We start from the raw sequence: 24,169 nt of genomic DNA, 5'->3' as shown, positions 1-24,169 counted from the left end.
ACTGATATTGTTTTTTTAGGGCCGATACCAATTATTTGGAAGTCCAACACAAAACTTTGTTCAAATACCTTTAGCAAATGTTTAATCAAAACTGGCATTTCAGCATCATGTAAAGCAATTTTTCCTGCAACTTTTTTAAAATAAACTTCAGTGAAAATTTCAATAAAATTGATGATTAAAAACAAAGTAAACTTCCTCCCATGCTGACACTTTGTTTCCGTGTTTGCAGACTGCCTTTCCTGTTGTTTTTTGAGTGTAAAACACACTTTTTCATTAATCAATTATATCGGCACTCGTTAAAATAAAACGCCAATATAGATAATCGTCAAAATGCCAGCCCCGATAATCCGCCAGGCCGTTAATTTTTCGACCCCTATTTATAATTTACTTTAGAGATCGCACAACATGTTGTCCAACCACGTCAAAACAAAAAAGTGAGACTTCACTCAAACGCATTGACATGTTTGATCGTAGCTTTGGTCCAGTTTTATGCTGTTGTTTATTTTTACTGCAGATTTCTGGATTCATGTTTTATTTAATCTTTATAAATCCCCGAGTTCACAGAAAGTATCACTGGCTGTTTGTCTGAAGGTTTAAATCCCATCAATCTACGGTCAATAGCACACCTGCTGACGCTCTGTTTCGACTGGCTAACCACACGGTTCACCTCCGGGTCAAGGTGTGTGTGTGTGTGTGTGTGTGTGTGTGTGTGTGTGTGTGTGTGTGTGTGTGTGTGTGTGTGTGTGATACATCTAGCTACACTCCCATAATTCTTGGGTTCCCCTGGGCTATAGGGAGGTGCTGCGAGGGGGGCACCCTGGTTCACAAACACACACATTCAGACAGCCTCTGGGTATCATCAAAACACACAAAGGGCTGTTACTGGGTGTGGAGCGAATCCTTCACACAACCTCACAGAGCCGACAAAAGACTGGAAGGAGAGACAGAGAGAGGGAGAGAGAGAGAGAGTTGAAGGTGAAAATACAAGACAGAGGTTTCGAGAGAAGAGAGTACGTATGAGAGAAAGACAAGCTGATAAACTACAGGAAGCTTTCTAACGTCATACAGATGTTGATGTGATATCCTGAAATCAGGTATTCAACTACGGAGTCATGTGACCATCAATAAGGGCTCCCACAGGTGCCACTGTGGACATCGGGACATGACAAAATTTACAAAGACCCGTGGAAATCAGACCACAGCTCAAAACATTCAAATTTTGTGATTAACATGATGTTCAGGTTCTTTGTTAACATTGTGATTTGAGTTCATTTCAGTAAAATTATATTTTAGCGAGAAAAGTGCACTTAGTGGAGTGCAAATCTCTACCAGGCTACCAAACACAGCCCTGGATGACTGAGGCCACTCTGGAAAATTCTTGTATTTCCCACAATACACAATACTCTCACAAATACATGGGTTGTCTATTTTTGATGGAGACACAGGCACTGACTGTGAAATATAAATATGATATCATTATGAGGATAAGTGTATTTTTAATATTAAACCACAAATTTTTGATCAAGTTGTCCAGAACCGGACTTTAACAGTATTAACTTTGTCTCGACTACAGCACAACAAATTAGGAAATAACAACAATAAACACACGATTAAAACAGATAAAGAGGAGAGGCAGATGTGCAAAAGGTGTCTCCAGTTTTTAGACAAAAGCAACCATTTATCTGCCCACAAACAGTGAACTGAACAAAAGCGGGTAACAGCCACAGCAGCCAGAACATGACACATCTCTGCCCGCTGAAATTTTCCTGCTCGGCATAGTGAAGTTAAGCGGAGATAAAATAAATAAATGAATAAATAAATAAAGATTGACTTTCTCATCCTGTAATGTGTCTAACTTTAGTTGATCACAACATGTCAGTTATGGAAGTAATTTGCAGATGCACTGGTTAAAAATGAGACCAGTTTTCTATGGATGTAAGGTTTTTGAGCCACAGCAAAGGCCAAAATGTGACCTGCTACAGACTAGGTAAAAGAGCCAATTTCCCAAAAATGTGCACCCCCAACCCCGTAGTAAAGATCAATGAGGAGTCAGCAGTCAGTCACTAAAACAAGTTTTTAACAATTATGAATCACTGCAACAAAGTGAGATCCTTGAGCATTCAGTCAAAAATTTGCAAGCAAAATATTAGGGTGATTGGTCCAGTAGTTTGCAATATTTGCTGCAGACAGACAGACACACAATCAAACACTGGAAAAGCTTATTTATATGATAGCACATGCACGCAACATGTGGTAATCAGAATAACTGCATGACAAGGCAACACAAAAACAGTGCTTCATCTTAAATTAACTGCTTTGGGCCTGGGTTGCTTCAGACATTAAAAACAGAATGGCTTTGGTTGGGTTAGGACAAAAATAAGCCGTGAGGATGTGAAATCTAGTTGTATGTCTGCTCTCTCTAAAAAAAAAAGGAAAATCAATAAAAACATAAAAATTTAAGACTGACTATCAAAGACAAACAATAAAAAGAATCTGAGGGAGGCGCTGAGGGAGGTGCAGAGAAGAATGTAGATGAAGAGTAACTGCTCGAAAGGTAATTTCGCCAAAGAGAGAAAAATGCACACAAACAAAAAACTGCTATGTGAGTGTGAGTGTGTGTGTGTGTGTGTGTGTTTCCAGGGGACATCAGGCTTTGTAGAGTCCATCAACACAGCAGGAGGAAAAGAAATCACTCCTGCTGGAGGAAGTGCTAATGGCTCTGCACTATGAGTGTTGCTTTGCTTTATGTGAATGTGAAGGTGTGCGTGCGTGTGTGTGTGTGTGTGTGTGTGTGTGTGTGTGTGTGTGTGTGCGTGTGTGTGTGCTGATTGATCGAACATGCCAAGTCCATCTCGGCATTCCCTGATGGGAGCCAGAGTGTGAAATTGCCAAAAAGGCAAACAGCAAATAATCAGGACAGACACACACATCCACAAACACGCAGGCACACACAGATACACACACACACACACACACACACACTTTGTCATACCATTCATCGCTCTCATACTTTCTCTTTAAGTGTCTCCTTCGTACACACATTTACACACACACACACATTACACACACGCACACACACATTTGTTCATCCCCACCTTCCTCCTGTAATTAGTTGTATTTTTCATGGCTGTTATCCACTTTACTCCCTCCCTCTGCGCTCAGAAAAAAAAAGTAAAAGTGTCTCTTTGTGTCTGAACAATTTCTGTGTCAACCGCTAAATCCATCACACACTCGCACACACACTCGCACACACAGTCACACTCACAGGTACAAAAACACATCTCTGTCATAAATGGATCAATCACTGAGAAAAGTTAATTAAAGGGCTCCGCTGTGTTTGCTTTTCTTTCTCTCTCTCCAGCAGTGTTTGTGTGTGCGTCTCCAGGCGTCTCCAGGCAGGAGCAGATACATTCCCCGTCCTACACTGCAAACACACATTTGTAACAAAGACTTCAGAGCAGCATGTGTGTGTGTGTGTGTGTGTGACACATTTAGCCGCATAGTAACCAACTGTGCCCAAGCTTTTCAGTTATTAAACAGGGGAAAAGCTCCGCGAGTGTGCGTGTGTGTGTGTGTGTGTGTGTATTCAGTTGTCAAATTAAAGCTCGACTGCTCCTGTGGGACTGTGGGAAGTGATTTGTGGTGCTTCTGCTGTCCGAGGGGAGACTATTTGCAGTGTTTTCTAGGTGAGAAAAATGGGTCAATTTTTTGATGTGAAAACTGGCGAGCTCGCAGCCTGAAGCAGCAGAAAAAGTCTCTGTTACTCTTCTCTATAAGTGACAGTTTATTTCATTTTTTTCTTGGCTTTTTGCCTTTGTTGGACAGGTAAGCTTTCAGAGTAAAAGGGGGAGAGACGGGGGACGACATGCAGCAAAGCACCGGGGGTTTGGCCACAGCAACATTTCATTACTTTAAACCAAACCAATAAGCCTAATGCATTATATTATTATTATTATTGTTATAACTTAAAAGCAGTGAAAATGTACAGTGGTGTAATGTCAGGGTTTGTACTGTAGGTATACTGTGAGGTGTAGGATTACTGTTCTGTTTTATGAGTTCAGGGCATTAATTTAGAGTTTAGAAAGAATACGTAAGAACAAATAAGTTGGATGGATTTCAGTGGCATCATATGTCAAATCAAATTAAGCTTTTCATAAAGAAATTTAATTTTGACTACATGCACTGTAAAATCTGATGAGTTGATTCAACTTTACATAATCTTGGATATCAAATGCCTTGAAAAAGTCAATACTAATACTAGAAAACTAATCAAATTACCTTGTTCTTTCTAAGTGTTTGCAACGTAAGTAAACCACGTTAGTCAGACTTAACTTGATCGTGACAGAGAGGATTTTGCCATTGATGAAGTTTGGAGATCTGTGAGCTGACTAGTGACTGAGTAGCAAATGGGAGAATATGGTTAGATAGCACTGTAAACTTGGTTTATTGAAGCTGCTAAAACTCAGAAAGATAGATTTAACTAAAGCTGTCATTTTTAAGTTGCAACAACTTCACAAAATCAAGTAAATAGAAACTAAATTTTAAGTCAGCTTAACAATTAGAGTCAAAAGGGAGACAAGATTAATAGTTACCACATTTTTCGAAGCATTTGCTTTCCTACATTTTTTAAAGTAAAATCAACCTGTCAGATTTTACAGCGTGGAGACAATTAATAAAAGGAATGATACCAATAAAAAAACTAAACAGAATCATTTCAGCGTGCTGTGTCCATTATGATCTTACTCCTTAACTGCTTTTATCTGCAATAACTGAGCATTCCTCCTAAATAATAACACTCAACCAACCCACTCAGACAACAAACACACATGAAATTCATCTCAAAATGAAGGACAAACACAATTTCGGGTTTGAAGGGGATAATAAAGAACTTCCAAATCAAATTTCATAAACTGGCTGCAGTTTGCACAGAAAAAATGCAGAGCAGCCCACTTTTTGCATGAACATTTGCACATTTTATGGGTATCATATCAACATTTCTAAAGTGACAAAGTATATGGGCCAACTTTGTCTTGAGGTGGTGAAGGGGACAGTGGATGGCCTGAGACCTGGGCGAGACACAAGCCAAGCTACAGAGCACTGTATGAGACTAACAAACCGGTCGTTTTTCAGCGACTCACTGCACCATGTATTTCCGCTGTATTATATTCACACTGAACCATGACCTCCCTGCACCGTTACACCCCTTCAGTATGGGGTTCAGATGTCAGATGTAGAAAAGAGGGAAGCAAAGGATAGAAAGCATGCAGAGCTTTTAGAGACTCACAGTCGAGACAGGCCTTCGTTCTTCTGAAACAGCAGCTCTGGGAGTTGGGTCAGGTGGTTCTTGTTGAGGCGACTGGATGGACAAAAACACACCGGGTTAAATAAACTTGCAGTCAGTTTAGTGGAAATGTCATCTGTGTCTGTGTGTGTGCGCTCACAGTCTCTCCAGCTCCTTCAGTTCATCGAAAGCTCCTCTCTCAATGTTACTGATCTGGTTCTCCATCAGATGACTGCAATGAAACGAAGAAATGAATAAAAACACTGCAACACTCATAAAGCATAAATAGAATTTAAAATATATCACTATCAGCTTATTCATATTATGGTAGAGGATGCGATTTGCTATTCATGGATCTAATGAATGATTCTTTAAAATATGGCAGCCTTTTTTCACACGCTATAAATGGATTTATCGTCTGTCCAACAGACATAATGTATCTTTGCAAACAATAATGGGGTAATTACTTTACTGATACTTCAATAATAATAATAATAATAATGAGAATGGGAATTTTATTTATATAGGATCTTTAAAAACAGAGTTTATAAAGTGTTTTGACAAACAAAGCAAAAGAGAAATGGGAGTCATAAACGGCAATAGAAAAGTGGAAAGCCAAACAGTCCTATTGAATACAAGCGAGACGAAACTAGGGTAGAGTTCAGATAAAATTAAAACCAGAGGACAAATAACGCAAGATGCAAGGCATAAAATATCAGTGTAAAGTAATACAAAGATATAGACCAAAAACAACAACAGAAGAAATAAAAGCAATAAAACTTTTCAATACTTTGTAATAAAAAACAAAAAATAAATAGGTTATTAAACATTCACATATAGTTGCAACAAAATGTCCTCATATCTTCATCTTTCTAAAATAAACAGTCTGTTTTAATGAATACTTAGCTATCAAACCACATCATTAACATTATCCAAGCATATACTGTTCATCCTTAGTGTAATATCAGCACGTTACAAAAAAATAGTGCATCAAGTAAAATTACTAATTAATTGTGACAAGAGGGTGGCATCAATTTCCTATTTAGTACATTAAAAAAAAAAAAAAAAAAAGAAAGGGCACTTTTATTATTTTGTTGAGGTATTGCATAGATTTTAAAACTCAAAAAGTAAAATCCTTCACCCTCTCATTAATCAAATTGAAAACACAAAGCCTCAGCACACATTATTTCTCCCACAGTTGCTGCTGGGATCTGCACACTTGATAAATACTCTCCACAGACCTCCACATAATAAACCACTGGTGTAACACTCGATCCCCTCCTGACAGAAATGAGCCGCGGGCTCCCAGCGGGCTGCTAATCTGTTCTGAGCAAGCCTCCGGAGATGTCATTAGTTCCTGGCATGTCATCTTTTTAACACCTCATGTCCATCACGGACACTCAGCACAGTCTCAGCCTTCAGGTAAACACAGGAAACCGCCAACAGTGCAGCCTCTCCCAGAGGGCACTGTGTTTCCAGGTCAAAAGGTCGTGGATAAACCCCTCCCTGTTGTAAATTTGACTGACACTGACACCGAACAAGCACCTCTGGGTGGCTCATGTGTCACTAAAGCGTCATTCTGTTCCCTCTGGCTTGAGGTGGCGGCGCAGCTATGACTCCCACATTCCTACGAGACCTAAAACTAGCAAAGAAATGTGGGAAAGAATCTCTGCTGAATACATAAAAGCTGTTGTCAACAAAGAGCCTGACAGCTGGGAGAGAAGGTCAGGGGCTACTGCACAAAAGCAGAATTCAGAAATCCAGGATAACGGAAAGCGAGGCTTGTCCTAGTCTCATCGGTGCCTCCTGGCTTAATCCGTTGCGCATCTGCCAAGCCAGGATGAGTAGGTGCGACTACATCAAGCCAGGTGTAAGTATTTCGAATATATGCGCGTTCATGGCTTTCGTGAATAGACCACGTCTCAAACACAGACTGTCCTGACGTAGACACGAAGAAGACGTGAGTTTTCAGCAAATAGTTTATGTACATGTCACATTCGCCCCGTTCACACACACATTCACACACCAGTGGCCGAGGCTACCGCGCATGGTGGCATCTGCTACTCAGTAAGCATTCACACGCACTCACACTCTGATGACGTAGCATCGGGAGCAATTTAGGGTTCAGTATCTTGCCCAAGGATACTTCCACATGTTGACTGGAGGAGCCAGGGATCAAACCGCCCACCTTTCGATTAGAGGACGATCCGCTCTCCTCTGAGCCACAGCCGCCCCAAGTGAGCAGCAGCTTCTCATGGAAATGCATGAGCAGGTAAAGCATATAATTTGCAAAAAAAAAGGACATTCAGCCACTATAATCAAACAGAGAAAAACGCTACACAGAATATATCTTCTACTTATATTCTACTTATGTGTCTCTGCTTTCATAAAGTTAGGCTACATTCAGCCCAGATACCACGAAAATCCTGGCTTAATCCGCTCTCTAAGTTTTGTGCAATTTCCCTCCAGACTTTTAATCTTAATAAAATGTAAATGAAAGAACAACAGCAAAATAACTAATAAGTACTGACTTTAAAAATGTTGCACTAATTTAAAGATGCTCTAGATATAACAGTGATGTCTAAAAGGAAACTTGTACTCAGTTGTTAATCTAAAAACTCACATATTGCTGAATGTGTAAATGTGGCTGTGACTTACAGGACTCTGAGGTGTTTGAGACCAGTGAAGTCTGCCTTGGTGATGACGGTCAGGTTGTTTCCGTTCAGATCGCTGAAAAAAACGACAAACAAAACAACTGTAGGTTAGAGAACGGGTAGTTAATCGAGCACAGAGGTCAATATCAGTGCATTTAAACAATCAATGACAGTGCAAGGACAAGATGGAGCAAAGAAATGTTAATACAGATGTGTGCACACATATACAGTCTGAGATTCTGAGGTTACACATAAGTACAACACACATTAAGAATATAGCAAGCACGCACACAAGGTTTATTTATATGGCACCTTTCGCAGTCACCAGTCATAAAAAGTGAATATCTGCCCTGATTAGTGTTAAAAAGGCAGCAGATTTAACTCTACTGAAACTTCCTTTCTGTTATTTTCTTGACTGAACTATATATATTTCCATAGCTCTCTTCAAAGTCGTCAACTTTGCACTCCAAAAAAGGTACAATCTTTCCTTGAGGACACTTTCTATGAATTTACACTGTAAAAATACTCCTGTACTGTCCAGCCCATTGTTTCCGCTCTTTGAAGTTAAGTTTGTTTCATTTTTGCAGAGAGGAAAGTCTTTTCAGTGGGAGTTCACTTTGAGGACAATCTGCATTTTTTTTTTTTGTTGTGTTTTTACTGTAAATCTGCCAACGTCAGCTTAAAATTGCAAGAAAACCAAGGAAACTTTTTCTCCCACACGTTTGCTCAGTAATACAGTATGAGACTCCGTCCAAAATGAAACAGCTACTGTTGGACAAGAGTATCATGTTCCTCCTTCACTCACACTCACTCGCTCTCCAGTCATTTTTTTAACTGCTCGCTGTAAAAGTTTGCTACTGTTGCACTCGTTCCAAGTCATTCAGCGTGGAGGCAGTGGACAGTTTGCAGATATTGTGTATACACACGTGAGATATAAACTGCTCTCGATGTGTGTCATGTGATGTTGTACTTAGGCTGGCACTCTTTTTAGCACAGTCGTAGAGGCTGCTCCTAGCGGGAGGGGTTTAACCCTACGACCTCATTGTCTACTTTGATTGACAGCCGCGAAAAAAGAGAGGGGATGATGTCACTCTTCCCACGAGGCTTTGTAGAAGGAGAGGTAAGCTGAGCCCTGTGCATACACCTGTATGTGTGTGTTTGTGTGTGTTCGAGTGTCATGTTCCTGTGCTACTGTAAAGGGTGGAGCAGAGTGTGACCTTGTCCCGTCCTGTGTAAAAGAGAAAGAGGGAGAACCAGGGAATGAGAGTGGATGTTGTGGTTTGGGTGTGCGAACCCGATCTGGACTTCAGTCATGAAAATGCAATAAAAACACCTGGAAAAAAAGAGACATATACATCCGTAGTAGAAAAAGAGCCCTGCATCGAAGAAAAAAAAACAAGCCCTTTTGGTCACAGATTCAGTTATTTTACCGTTTGTTTACAGTTTAAGCATGTTGTCATGTTGTGGATGTCAAGGATGCATTCACATAAAGCCTCACTTTTGCAATCTTAGTTTAGCACAGCTACATTTTGCAACATAGATCTTAAAAAACCTTGGGTACGACATCAAGTTTGATGCATGCAGCATGCACCTTCTGAATCACAGGCTATGACCTCCAAAAAATGTCATTGGCATGAGTCATCCTTCTCTGCCACTGTAGTGGTCAGAGAAAAATGTCAACAAACAAATCCAGCTTTCGCTATAGTGGCATCTACGTGTGCCAGAAAAAGTCTGAGGAGTAGGAGGAGAATGTGGATGCGGTCGTAGCTGGGGAAAAGAGGCCAACTTGGCACGCCAATTCTGCAACAAGATGTCAACGTATGTATTAGCATCTACCAACAATTAGCAGTGTCGTGCTGATCACTGCGTCATTTCATGCTGTGTTTCTACTGGTTGGTTGTAACAGCAGTCACACAGTGAGATGGTCACCCAAAATTTCTGACAGTGTCAGAATTTTACCCCAGGCTGTCTTTGAGCACATGACTGTGACGACCGATATCTTTGAATCTCTCTCACTGTGTGACGTTTTAGAGCCACAACCAAAGATATCGACATGTTTCTTTGACAATGGGACAGCCCAAAATTGCACAGTGTATACTAGGCTTTAGTCCAAGTCCATCTTTGAACCTTGCGTACTTTGGAAAAGTTTTTGGTCGCTTGAATCACTCCTCCTCTGCGTACTACCAGTAAAAAAAAACACCCCCTCCCATGATTTTTACAATAGAAATTATGAGGGACAAAAAAGCATTCTACAGTTTGGGCTGGAGATAACTTGAGGCTTCACCAATCTGACTTAGTTAAATCAGGTGATTACCTTCTAAAGTTACAGTTCTTTCATTCTCTAATCCATATAGACATTTGTGCCAAATTTAAGGAAACTCCCTCAAGACCGTCTTCAGATGTTGCATTCACGTATATGAAACGAATGAAATGTCTCAGTGACTTTGACCTTCAGACAGCCCGACAACAAAATGCCCCCGGCCTCGTGTATCGCTAGCGCAGAGGCATAAAAACAATCACAATCATTGTTTTTGAACGTGCCACCCCACCCTCTTTCTGAGGACGCAGCAGGATTGGAAAGTACAACAGCACAACTACAGGGACTCAGAGATGCACATATATATAAAATCTTCCCTTTCTACTCAACAGGAAGTTGGTGCAGTCACAACATTTGTCTCTTGTCAATGACGGATTGCCAATAGATTTACATAATCAAGGCAAGGATATTAACCCCTAAAATGTTCAGTCTAGCTGGTAGAAACTTGTGGCAGTTTGTGTTGCTTTGGTCCTTGCTGAAAAAAAGCACAGCCACACTCTCCATTAAGTAATTGCTCTGCACAATGTCACACAAGCTGGTGCGGCAGATTGCTGCACCAGAGTCAAAACTATGACATTTGGGAGTAGAAAATGTTGGAAGGTGAAATAATCTCATCCCAGTGGGGGAAAATAATATTTGGGGATCTTACTGTCTAAGGATGGAAGAAGAGGAGGTATTTCTGAGAAACTGAGGGGGGAAGCTGAAGCAGGGGATTGGCTGGGACAGAGGGAGGGAAGGATGGATGTAGACAGGTCGCGGCGGGGGGTCCAGAATCACTCCCTGGATGTGTGTGAAATTTCTCTGACAGTTAGACCGCACAGGCAAAGCAAGCACGAGGAGGGAGATAGACGTACAGCGAGCAGTGACCGCGCTGTCACACGCTGCAACAGCATGTATGAATGATAAAAATATCGGCTGCTGATTTTCAAAAATTCTCATAAGATTTGTCTTTGGAGGATGAGGAGAAGAGAAGAGACACGAGGGAGAAGATGAACACAAACACAGCCCTGACGAGGCGTGGTTAATCAAGTTTTGTGCAGCATGGCGGGGTCAGGGGTCAGCTGAGCGACAGACTCCCCTCGAGTGGCGACTCTGCCAAACAATAGCTCATTAAAGCAGAACGCGTCTCACACACACACACACACACACAAAACCACAGCCTCAGTGGGCAGTGAGGCAGTTGATCCGCTCAGCTCTGCTCTCCACTGTTAGATCTGACGTGGAAGGAGAGCAGGAGGGGGGCGACGGAATGAGATGATGAGATACATGGTGTGCTTAAAGAGAAAAATACAGATAAAAAGACATCCAGTGAGTAGAAACACTGATCCTGAAGTCCAGCTGATTTATGAATATCTTTTTAAGTACCAACAGGATTTTGTTAATAGAGTTGAGTTAAAAAAAACTGTCAAGTATTAGACGGCAGTGAATACTAAACGTTACTTTTATTTTCTGATCTTAATCCTTGCTTATAAGACATCATTTAACACTGATGCTTTGAAAAAATTTGCAGATATTCCTGAATGAAAAAGTTGGAAATTGTAGAAAAACATGCATATAGACCTCAACCAAGGGTACACAAAAGTGCTGCTTTATATTGGCACTAGCATGGAAAAATTAAAGACGATATTGCTCCGTACACTAAAGAAGAGGACGAGAGTGAGAGTCCTTTTTGACTTGACATGGCAGGGATTTGCATATCCAAAAAACAGGGCTACCTGCTGAAAGGTGTGTCAGAAGACACACCTTTCAGCAGGAGACAACGGTGGAGACACCGGCGGAGAATGGGACATATGGGGACATAGGCGGAGAATACCACCCTCAGGACATGCACAGCTGCTTACCAGCTATGACCCTCATTTAAAGTTTTTGTGGTATACGTGAAACTTATAACTCAGTTTTTCTACATTTCGTGTATTCTGGTTGAGCACCATAGAGGTCCTTATTTCACAGTTAAAAATAAAAACCAAATCTTAATGACACACAAGATTGTAACATCAAAAACACTGAGGAGGAAATATGATACATGTCCTCAAAGTGACCAAAAATAAAGATATTAAATATCCGCTAAAAATATTGGCCACTGAAGACCTCCATCCATATCTAGTTTTTAAAAAATCCTCACACATACACACAGTGCAGCAGGTTACACTTAAGTGTGCGTGTGGCCAATCGATGCAAATGGCTCATTTTAATCTGATAATCAATCGAGCATCTGTGCAGGATGCCGGGGCCAGTGAAGTATCAAAATACACACACACACAAAGTGTAAACCAAATCCATCCTTCCCACTCAAGCACTCACCAAAGAGCAGTAAAACTCAGTCTTGATTCATCTGATTAAACAGAAAAAAAAAAAACTTTTCTGCTCCATCCCATTTACTACACAGAAATCCAAATCAACCAGAAACCTTCATCCACTGCAACAACAGTGTTTGTTTGTTGAGCTCCAACCTGTGCAATTACAGCGAACGGACCAAGAAGCGGCTTGTTTAATGAACAGTTTAGAGAAACAAATCAAATTCAATTACTTGCAAGTTTTTTCGGTTGTACTTTACAGGGTAGTTTATGTGCCTTGTGTTGTCCTTGATGTCTTGGTGTTTTGTTGTGGGTCTGTTCCCTCATTTTCCCCCAACGGGAAGGTTGTGCAGGCTTTGAAACCAAATTTCATGGTTGCAAAACACAGTTATTGCAATTTCTGTCACATGATGCCCTGTGGCCCCAAAAAAACTTTTTCTTAATGACTTACATGGCGAAAGACACATGAGCATCCCCTCAATCTCAGAGAAATGACTCGTTTCACTATCAGGATTTGATCCATTCGGTCCAATAACGTGTCTAGAAGAGCCTCCCAATTCAATTATTTTGAGCCAATTAAAGTTAGAGTAGCACTTAACGGAAAGTTAGGTGTTTGGCCTGCTGTTGTAAGACGCTGGACCGCACTCAGCTGCTGTAATTCTCTAGCACGCCTGCTCTATGGGTGGCACAGAGCAAAGCAGTACTGATCATCACTGGCTAATATTATGTGTGGCGGTTGAACCATTTCACCTTCATGCACCACCAAGCAAATCTTATAGGAATGAACATGGCCCTGCCGCCAACACTCTATCCAGTTCTCCTAATACATCCATGATAACACCTCAGATCTTGCTTTTTGAGATGACTGACTCAAAAACATATGTTAACCTTTCTCTCTCTCTCTCTCTCTCTCTCTCTCACACACACACACACACACACATTCACAGAGAATGCACAAAATCTAACATAACACAAAGTGAGTAACTGATATACAAATGGTTGTTATGTGGGTTAAAATGATTTTTCAGAGCACTTTGGTGCAACCCCGGGGTGTTGTGTTTCTTTCTTTGGTCATATGAGAACAGAGCTATCAGTACGAGATGTTACAGAGCGGGAGGTTTCTCGGGACCTTTCCAACCAGCCCTGGAGTGCTTCATTTGGACCAAGATCTGACCATGGCTAATATCCCACCCAGACACTTGGTAAATGAGCCAAAGAGTGGCAGCAAATATTCTGCTGCTATGAACAAAGTCATTTCCTGAACAGGAAAGAAAACAACCGAAATCTGCTGTGTGAAATATTACTGAGTCAACACAAGACTGCACTGCAGATGTAAAAGCAATCTTTAGCTTTCACCGTCACCTCCTCTCTCCTCCTCCGCTCTACAACACCTCTTTTATATCATCACCTCACCACCTCTCCTCTTTCATGTTCACCTCCTCCTCTTTCTCCTCCTGAAATAACTCTTCCTCCCTTTTCCTCTTCCTCCTTTTGCCTTCTCCTCCCTTCTCCTGCTCACCCTCCTCATTACATCTTTCTCCCCAGATGCAGCACATTGGATCACTGGATGTGACTTATATTAGCGAGCGACCACACACACACACACACACACACACACACACACATTTAGGTCTAATGACACTTCATTAGCGGCATCTTTCCCACTCAGGGGCTGCGGGGGAAATGGTAAGATGATTATAAGAGATGGACAGAGAAAGAGACAGAGGGGGAAGCTGAGGTGGTAGTCATTGCTAATGAAACTGAGAAACGAGGTGTGTGTGTGCATGTGTGTGTGTGTGTGTGTGTGTGTGTGGCAGAGAGAGAGACACCAGAAGGGGACGACCAAGACGTGATAATGAAACAGTAGAAAATAATTAAGCTACTGAAAAAAGAATTTAGCTACTTTTCAACTAACACATATTACCACGTATTCTACATATTAACAGCTGTTGTTTTCCTACTTTTACATATCCGGCATCAAGAGCTTCAGATCTATTCTGAGTGTCTCAGATCATTCAAAAACCACATTTGGAAACTACACAAGCATGTGTTTCCAGAAACAATGTCCAGGTTACCTGGGGGCCCTGACACACCAAGCCAACAGTCGGTTGTAGGTCAATGTGGGTTGGCGGCGAACGTCTGTCGCCCTAGTTTTTTCAGTGTGTCCCCACATCTTTTGTGTTAGACAGCTATTGTTGGCTATTTTTTGTCAAAAATTTAGCTTGACAAATCAGTGGCGGAGCCTGTCGGCGAGAGAAATCCCTCTGATCGGCAGTTCAGCTCAGCGCAGAAGAATAGAAACAGAAATGAGGAAAATTAAAAAAGGGCTAAAGGGTACTGGAACTGACATTAAAACAGTATGCAACAACTTATATAAGGTAAGATTACTTTTTTTAGCCATTGAGAGCTTTAGTGGAAACGGTTTGTAATTGCGGTATCATTCGTTGACACATGGCAAATATATTTTCTTTCATCTTCTGGTTGTGTTTTTTATGCGCTAACTGGCATCTCAAATCTGTCCTGTCGTTCTTCCGGTTTCCCTTTTTTAATGATGAATACAGACGCCTGCTGGTATTTCTATTCTCTGATGCAGCTGCGTGCGCTAATTTAGCTGTGCTCTGTGTTCAAGTGCAAAGTTTTAGCTGAGACACAGGTGACAAAAGGCAACACACCGGGCCTTCATTGCCACTTTGACGTCATTTCGGTGTGTCTGAGCCTTCAGGAAAAACCACAGACCCCACTGTGGACAGTTTCCAAGTTTACAATGTAAAATGTTCTCAGTGAGGTCTGTGGATCATCCTGAGTTACCTGGACACTGTTTCAGGACGTTATGTTACTGCTGAGTTTGTGACAGTGCTTTATGCAAACGCTCCAGACGCCAAAAGGCACCTTATGTGTCCAAATGATCGCCCTGGACAGCATCAGCTGAGAGCTGAACCTGACAGAACTGGTTGCGTTGTTATTATACACCATCAGACCACCAGGCGACACTTGCTGAAGCAGCTGTAGGCTTCACATGAGGGCGCGGCCAGACAAATCGCAAAACGGCATCATGTTGAAATGCTGCTGGTAACAACATAATATAAGGAACGCAGTGGCAGTGGATGGATCCAACAAACCCCGGACTTTCATATGGGAGTCCAATGTTCACTTTCCATCTGTATGTGATGTTTTTTACCTTTTGTTGACATGCCACGCTAGTTGCCATGTGCTTGTGTTGTCTAAACACAACCATGTGCTGCGCAAAGTAGAGGCATCCCAGAACGTCAACAGCAGACGTAGAAGGATACCTAAAACGTAATATGTAGATGCAGAAGTCCACTGCAAAGCGGTAACATGTGACGACTTGGGATGAGACCATGTTGGAAAATCCGACTCAATAATCTAATCTTCCTCACACTCAATTAGTTGCCTCACTGGCAGCCACACATAATGGCACAAATACACACAAATACTTTGGAACACACACGTACATGCATCGCTTGATTAATATTTTTCTCAATGAATCATGCCCAATTTATATAATGAGGCATCCAGAGACAGAAGTAAACAGAGAGCGTGTGTTTTTTCAATTTGCAGTGTGTGCCTGACTGCTGTGTGAAGCTCTGACGCTCGCTGGTTCAGTTGTTTATGTTTGAGTTTTGGGTATCCAGGAACTTTGCACTGATGGCATGCATGCAAACACATGCACACACACACACACGCACACAAGGCCTCTCTCCCCTTCAGATACACAAAATAAAACATGACAGTCCGACACAGACCTCGACCTGCAGTTTCTCACAGTCTGCCCTTTTACAAACCTTTTACGAACAAGCACAAGTTGACAGAGTTTGTTTAAAGATTTCCTCTCCCTGATTTTGTGTCGGGTTCGTTTAAGGTCAGGCAATTAGAGCTGAAACTTTAATATTCACCAAAAGTAGTTTGTTGAGGACTTTGGTTTAGAATTTCCTCTAAGAGCAGAAAATAATACAACTATTTGATGATTAAAAGCATAAGTTCATGAAATACTTGCAAAGTATTAGATAAAACTAAATAATTACTTAATTAAATAATTGCTCTAATACCAGTGCATACACTCACGAACACGTCTTCGCAGATATCCTCCCACTCTCTCTTTCTCACACACTTTCCTCTTTTCTCGGCTCAAATAACCGTGCTCATCAGGGCCCAAAGGGGCTTCCATTTTTCAGCGTTGCCATGACAATCCAACGAGGAGGGGGTGTTTAGTTTGACTGGTGCAGTCACCTTGATAAATGACCCTCTTATTGCTGCCTGTCTCCCAGGGAATACTGTACACACACTCTGTCTCTCTGTCTCTCTCTCTCTCACACACACACACCACCAACTCTCTCTCCCCCAGTGGCTAGCTGTCCAGCTGACACACACACTCAGATCACTTTACATGCTAATTGGGCGACAAGCCCTTTAACAAATAGCTATTTAATGAGTTCTTCCTCTCCACTGCAGGGCAGAGCCTGTCTGAGTCCACAGGACGGTCGACCGCTGGAGCTCCGGGAGGAGGAAGCAACTCAGGAGGTCACACTGGCTGTGTTTACATGCACGCAGTAACCCGCCATTGGTCATGCTCTGATGAAGGTCTTGTTCTCTTTAAAGGGTCACTTCACACAAAAAATACGTATGAAAGTTTTGCGATAATTGTGTGATTTTTGTCACCATTTGACCACAATGCAGTGAACTATAGCAAGGCATTAAAACCAGGGTTCCTCCTCTTTTTTTAGGCCACGTGAAGCTATGAAATTTAAGACCAGTTTCACAACAACCAAAATTGACAATAAACTGCTTAGGGACAATTTTTACCAAATATTGATTTTTAGATAAAATAAATAAATAAATAATAGAAGTTGTAATAATAATGACATAATAAAGACATTTTAATACAAATTAAGGCCTTATTTTTAGATGAGTTAATCCAATGCCTTTAAGGAGTTTTTAAGGAGGAACCCTGTAAAAACTTTCCCGAAGCAATGTCTGCTGTTTCTCTAGATCAGGCATACTCAAGTTGCATTGCACGGGGGCACTTTTGCCAAATGACAGGAGACCAGGGGCCAGTTTTTAAGGATTTGAGGACATTTTGGGATCAGCCCAGATCTTTGTTGAGGGGTCCAGGGGATCCTCCTCTAGCACATTTTGATAAACAACCTTAATTTTTGTTGATGCATTTATGCATTCTGGCACCTTTTTTACAATCAAAGTACAAAAGATCCCAATCAATTTCTTCTATTTGTGAATTAGAAAATGGTCGGGGGCCACCTGGCACCCTCTCACAGGCCAGATTCAGCCCACCAGCCATAAGTTGAGTATCGCTGCTCTTATTTCTGCCAAAGTCACAGTACTTTTGAAAACTGCTGAACAGCATGTTCTGTAGATCAATTTAGGGGACCAGAGACATTGTCTCTGGAAAGACACTCTGCTGTTCAATGTCTTAAAAGTGATTTTTTAATGTTTCTATCCACCGAGATGGAAACTATTCCATATCTCTTCATCAAGTACAGATGCCGGAATAAGGCATGCTTTGCCCATCTTAGGACAGACCAGGGGTCTCATTAATAACTGTTGTGTGCACACAAAACAAGGCCTGAATGAAGCTCACTCCACTTCCCACACAGAAGTTGTGATCTATAACACACTTGACAGGAGATGTTGCGTACCTGTACAGAAACGCTGCCCCATGCATATGAGCATTTGAGGAAAGTGGCAACATGCTATAGATAGTGAAGAGGTGGCTTACAGTCAGGCTGTCTCACTTAAATGTCCACACATTTTACTTCCTATCACATGTTACTTTTAGATCCTCTTTATCATAAACATTCAAACCAGCATTTGCAAACATGATGAGCCAACTCAAATCAAACTGCCACTCATCAGCGATGCCTTACTGTCACCTACCTGACTCCCTGAGCATAGAGGAGACAAATAACAACACAAAAAATAGCATTCAGTAATTGTTTTCAGGAGTATCTTCTATATCACAAAGTAAAATTTGCTTTTCAGATGCAGTGAACACAACTATACATGCACAGAGCACACTGGAGACATTTCAATGGCTGCCATAAACAGTCTGCCTTCTCCATCCACCTCACACACATCTTCACCACCTGCACAAATAGACTGTGCCAAGTAATATGGTCTGAAAGTAAAGCCAGTGAGAAGCTCTCGCACAGTTATTACCCTCCATATCCTCATCATGAGTCCTAATCATAATGCAGGCCCAGTCCACCCTGACTTAACTTAAATTAATTGTGTTTACCTGTCGAGCTTTCATCTTAAGATGATATCCCAGCGTGGTGATACCACTGATTGTCACGATCTTTTTTGGTCAGGTGGGAAGCAGTCTCATGTTGTAAACAAACAGATACTGCGGTGACACCTACGTAATTGTTGTCAAGATTCACCTGATCAGCAGGTCATATCTATGCACCAACATTCAACCAACTGTGCATGTAGAGGACAATTCAAAGTTGATTTGAGAGTCATAAAGTAAAATTGTGCAGTGGCAGGCGTACACACAGTTTTATAAAAACAAATATTTTTTTGTGCACGGACACTTTTAGTATGGATCCTTTGCACTGTTTAATAAATGAGACCCCAGGGACAGAGGGCTAGCCTAACTCAATTAAAAATGGAGAACTGTGCCAGAAATTAAAATAAAAAAACAACACATCAGGACTTTAGTACACATTCTGGCATTGGGACTGTCATGTTGTTACTCTAACAAGCACAGAACCTGCAGATTTTTGATATGATGCAGTAATGGTTGGCCTTCTAATCTAAAAACTTCATGTAACTGGTAAAGAATGCACTAGGCTACTTTTTTAAAATTATTTCAAGTGTTTTATAAAAGAGCTACTAAATTATAGCATGGACCAATAAAGCCGAGCTACTCTAGTGGTTTTTGGATAATACTGGGACTATACGACATAAATGTGGTCACTGTTTCTGTTTTTCTGACCAAAGTGCCATGTTCCATGTACCAAGTTCTGCCATGACGTGATGAGACATGACAGACGACACGCTGTATCAAATGCCAATCAATAGGCAGGTTCCCATTAACCCTCAAAGTGCGCAAACTGAAATTGCAAATATAAAATACGCCTAATGGAAACGAGTCAATTTTGAAAAACTCCAATTTATTGTAAAAAAAAAAAAAAAGTTTTTACGCATGCATGAGTTGATATTTCCAGTTTTGCGAAATAAGCCATATTTCGCAAAACTACAATGGAAACACTTTTTGGGCTTTTCTTGGACACATGATGTTACGGCTATGTGCTCGTCAGTAGGACCTGGCTCCCTCATGATGCAGCAGAAGCTACAAGAGCTGTTATTGCATCGCATAACTTTAAAAGTTGCCTCTTGGAATATTATCGCCAGAGGAAAAGTCGCATAACATCATCACTGGAAACGCAGTCATCTGGCAACTGCGTTTTATGGAGATTTTGAGAATATCGCTTAAGTTTTGCTAAAATCTGGGAATCTAATGGAAACCCGCCTGTTTGTGATTTGTTACAAGTCACAATCAACAAGGTCATACTAGGCGAGACAAGGTAAGAAATTCTGACATGCAAGTCTTTTCATTTAGGCGTCTAAATACGTTGTGAACACAGACTCACTTGTTTATGGGATAAAGTGACAAATGACCATGTCAGACACTCACTTTTGCCCGATGCTACTCTGATCGCCCACCTGTTGGATCGGGACAGAATCAGGCTATTGTGGATCCTCGCATAAAATGTCAAACAAATTATTTACTTTTATAATGTAAAAAATTGTAAAATAAAACTGTACCAGCATTAATGCCAACTTATTATGTCAGTAGTCGACACAATAAATGTTCATGCATTTTTTCCTTTTTCCTCACTGTCAGTTATGATTAGTTAATACAGAAAAAAAAACCTTAGCAGAACAGTTAGCATCAGCGATATAAAAAGACAAACGTGCCAGCGGGCCTGCAGGCTCAGAGTTTTTTCCAGGCCATTTCTCTTTGACCAGGGGCTCAAGCCCTCATCCCCGATCATAAAGCTATCAGCCTCGGAGGGGAAAACATCCTCCACGCTACAGTAAACCAGAGAGGAGGAAGGATAATGTATCTCTGCTGGCACCCCTGACAATCATCAATTATTCACACGCAGCCACTCTAGAACCTGAAATAAACACACACACACTCACAATGTACAAACACATACATGTTCCTCATGCACCGAGAGCCCCATACGGTACATACACTCAGAGAGAAACAGATGAAGTGTTTGCTTATTTATAAACACACAGTCAACACAGCAGCGCTCCTTAGGGTGTTTTTAGGATATAAGGTTGCTAAAGGGAAATCTCCAATATAAGACTTCAGGATATTGGCTAATTTTGGGGCTTTTTTGGGGGGATGCATCTTCCTTTTTCTGGTACATAATTGGCAAAAATGTAGATAACAGACCTGATGTCACGACTAAATATTTGAGTCAGCTACAGTCCACGGCAGAGGCAGTCCATCAGAATCAAGAGAGTTAATATCTAGAGACGCTGATTTGCACCATCATCACATGAAGGGAAATTCTCTGCAGAACAAGCAGAGAGACCAATTAAGCCAGCAAGAGTATCATCAGCAGATCAGAGTGCAGTGCAGTCATATTACATTGAGAGAAGAAGTATAAGCGTTGTTTTTTTAGTGGTAAATTTGGTTTCTTCATGCGGCTTCCCTGGCAGCTTTAGGAGCTCACAAGGTAGATTAGACGTAACAGCTACACGTGCTGATATGATCCATGTGCTTGTTTCTGTGTGCAAGTCATTAAGTATGTTTACATGTTGTTAGAAAGTTGAAATATTGTGTTAGTCTGACTAAAACTGGACCTTTAAAATGCGTGTAAACTGACTAAAAATCTGACAAAAATCAGATTAAAATGAATTTTTCAAAAGCAGAGTAGCACACCCAGATAATGAGTGGAAGTCGAGCTATTCCATCATAAAAACACCTCAATCTGGATCCTTTAACTGGACTAGGTGTTCTGCACGTGCTCTTCATCGCTGCACTGGCCTCCGTTGGTGGATAAGGATAGGGACTGTTTGTTACTTATGAGGAGGGAAGGGGTGCTGCAAAACAGGGAGCGCATTTTAAAAAATGTAAGCACTGAGGAGGGACCTGTGGTTTTAATTTTGACTTAGATGAGGGACATACAACTTGACAAGGTGGTATATTATATTCATTTCCAATAAAAAAGTGACACCCCAGCCACCTCCTCCTCTGACATTTTGGGGCATTTCAGTCCCCAAATTTAGCTGCAGACTGAGCACTTTCATGCAGCTCCTCAGTACAGGCAGCTGCAGACACTGAAGGCAGCTGCCCGGAGATTTTTCTGGTTTTTTTTTTATTTTCTGCCTTCTGCTTAGAAGCGGTAAATTTAGTGTGCACTACAGCCTCTAGCTTTTGTTGTATATTTAGTGTTGGAATAAGATGTTTTTGTGCATTTCCAATCTGTCTGTCTCAAGCGCAGTTAGCTTGTTTACCACGTACGAGAGCATCACTGTCACACTGAACGTCCTGCTAAACCCTGTTTGAACTGGAAAAAAGTAATGAGTAAGTCGAAAACTCCTGTGGAACAACCAAATCTGATTTGACTGACATAACATACACAAATATACAAATAAAATAAACATTTTTTTAAATATTGTGCAGTTATACTGTACTGTACTGGAAGCTGAAAGATGATACGGGGAAGAGTGGGATATGAGTAAGAGGGGAGAGAAGTTTTTTTTCCTCTAATAAGTGATGAGGAATTTATAAAGTGCATGATATTTCAATGATGAAAAGACGGAGCTTCTGAGAAAATAACAGAAATATTTAACACCTTTTTGCAATCAAGAACTATTAGATGAAGGAGCAATGATGGCGCAAACCTGCACTCTGAATCCTTGGAGTCAAGTGGAGAGTCAAAGTGTGTGCTTGTGTGTGTGTGTGCATGCTTGTGTGTGATATGAAGTTAAACAGACTACCAGTGTAGCAGTAAAGAGAGCTGGCAGGAGCATGAAGAGAAAAGGCGCCGCAATGACACATAAAGCACGCACGCACAAAAATACTATCACATAACTGCACACAGGCTGAGTCGCACTCATTTTCACCTACTGTACACAAACAAACATGAGCCCCCCGTCTTTCTCCTTCTGTGTTTTTCCACACACATCCATCATGCATGTTCAGTGATACTTGTGAGGACCTTAACACTCTACCCTATAAACCAAACCTAAACCTGAACTCTGGCCTTGACTGTAAACCCAGATTTGACTTGTTCTTTAAGTGAGGAGCAGCAATACACCGTCACTTTGAAGGACTCCCCTCATCTATCCATCTGTGATCATTTGTTCCTTTGAAGTATAGAAATATATGAATGCACACGTGGTGGGGTGTATGACTACTCACAGCCTCTCAGTCCCTCTGGGGATGTTTCTGGGTATGGAGTGGATCCCCAGGCCATGGCAGTCCACCGTGTTCCCCAGGCAGCTGCAGGGAGCCGGGCACGCCTCCACACGTCCCCGTCCTGCCACCAGCACCAGGACGCCCCACGCCAGCATCGTCCGCAGCCCGGGGCGAGGAGCCGCTGCCAATGATGCCGTCCGACAGCCTCCTGACCCAGCTCCATCCCTGCTTCTTCCAGCAGGCATCCTGCTCTCCTGCGGCACTCCAGCACACTGCAGAAACCAGCCGACAGATCCTATCCCCTCTCTCTCCCAGGGATGACAGACCACCAGCACCAGCAGCACCAGCAGCACCAGCACAACCCCCTCCAAAAGTGGGTGAAAATACCTAAAGTACAATGAGTAAAATGCTTGAAGAGGCTGAGACAGACAGCAGCACAGCAAGGTGAAGTTCAGCTCAGACTGGACGGCTGCCACTTGATGCCAAAGTGGCCTTTCAGAGGGAGAAAGACAGAGAGGGGGAAAAAAGACAAGTATATCCTCCTCTTCTTCTTGTCCCAAGCTTTAGAGCTCCTTCCAATTGGCTTCTCTTCTTCTACTCTCCCGTGTGTTCTCCGCTCTCTCTCTCTCTCTCTCTCGTGCAGCCGTACAGTGTGTTTGCCTCTCCCCTCCACTTTTCATTGAGTCATTGTGCACTGAACAGTGAGCCACTAGAAAAAAAAAGAAAAGGGGGGGACTCCCTCACTCCCTCTATCTCACACACACACAGAGCAATCATCCATCAAAAGCTTTTACAAATAACAGCACCGAGACTCCTCCCACGCTTCCACCCCCCCAGTCACACACACACACACACACACACACACAAACACAGCAGCAGCACCCGGAGTGAACTCACATCTATTCAGTGACAGCAGTAGCAGGAGCCGCCACCTCCAGTGACGGCAGCCTTTCTCTCTCTCTCTCGTCCCCTCTCCCTCTTTCTATCTATCTCTCTCGCCCACATGCGCTCTCCTCCCTTGGGGAAGAAAAGAGCCCAAGGCTGCATGGACATGATGAGAAGAGAGAGAGGGAGGGAGAGAGGAGAGGAAATCGTGATCGCACTGAAGCATCCGACCGGGAAGCTCCAGCGAAAAATGTGAGGGCCGACACGGGGAAACAATTGGTGGAAAGAAAAATGAGTAAATGTGAAATAAAAGAA

At 41.9% G+C, this 24,169-nt stretch overlaps 1 protein-coding gene across 1 annotated transcript in view; it reads right to left on the bottom strand.

Annotated features, from left to right (window-relative positions):
• Positions 1–14,102, bottom strand: part of LOC121941589 (beta-1,3-N-acetylglucosaminyltransferase manic fringe-like) — a 48,284-nt gene extending 34,182 nt beyond the window's left edge. The window contains exons 1-4 of the mRNA XM_042484415.1: positions 13,960–14,102; positions 7,940–8,011; positions 5,442–5,513; positions 5,285–5,356 (exon numbers count right to left, since the gene is read on the bottom strand). Coding sequence (XP_042340349.1) covers positions 5,285–5,356; positions 5,442–5,513; positions 7,940–8,011; positions 13,960–14,102 — 359 coding nt within the window. The remainder of the gene's footprint in view (positions 1–5,284; positions 5,357–5,441; positions 5,514–7,939; positions 8,012–13,959) is intronic.
• Between the last annotated feature and the right edge of the window lie 10,067 nt (positions 14,103–24,169).

Source organism: Plectropomus leopardus, chromosome 4, assembly GCF_008729295.1.
Source record: "Plectropomus leopardus isolate mb chromosome 4, YSFRI_Pleo_2.0, whole genome shotgun sequence".
Taxonomy (NCBI): Eukaryota; Metazoa; Chordata; class Actinopteri; order Perciformes; family Serranidae; genus Plectropomus; species Plectropomus leopardus.
The sequence above is the reverse complement of the archived record's forward strand: the minus strand, read 5'-3'. Positions and strand labels throughout refer to the sequence as shown.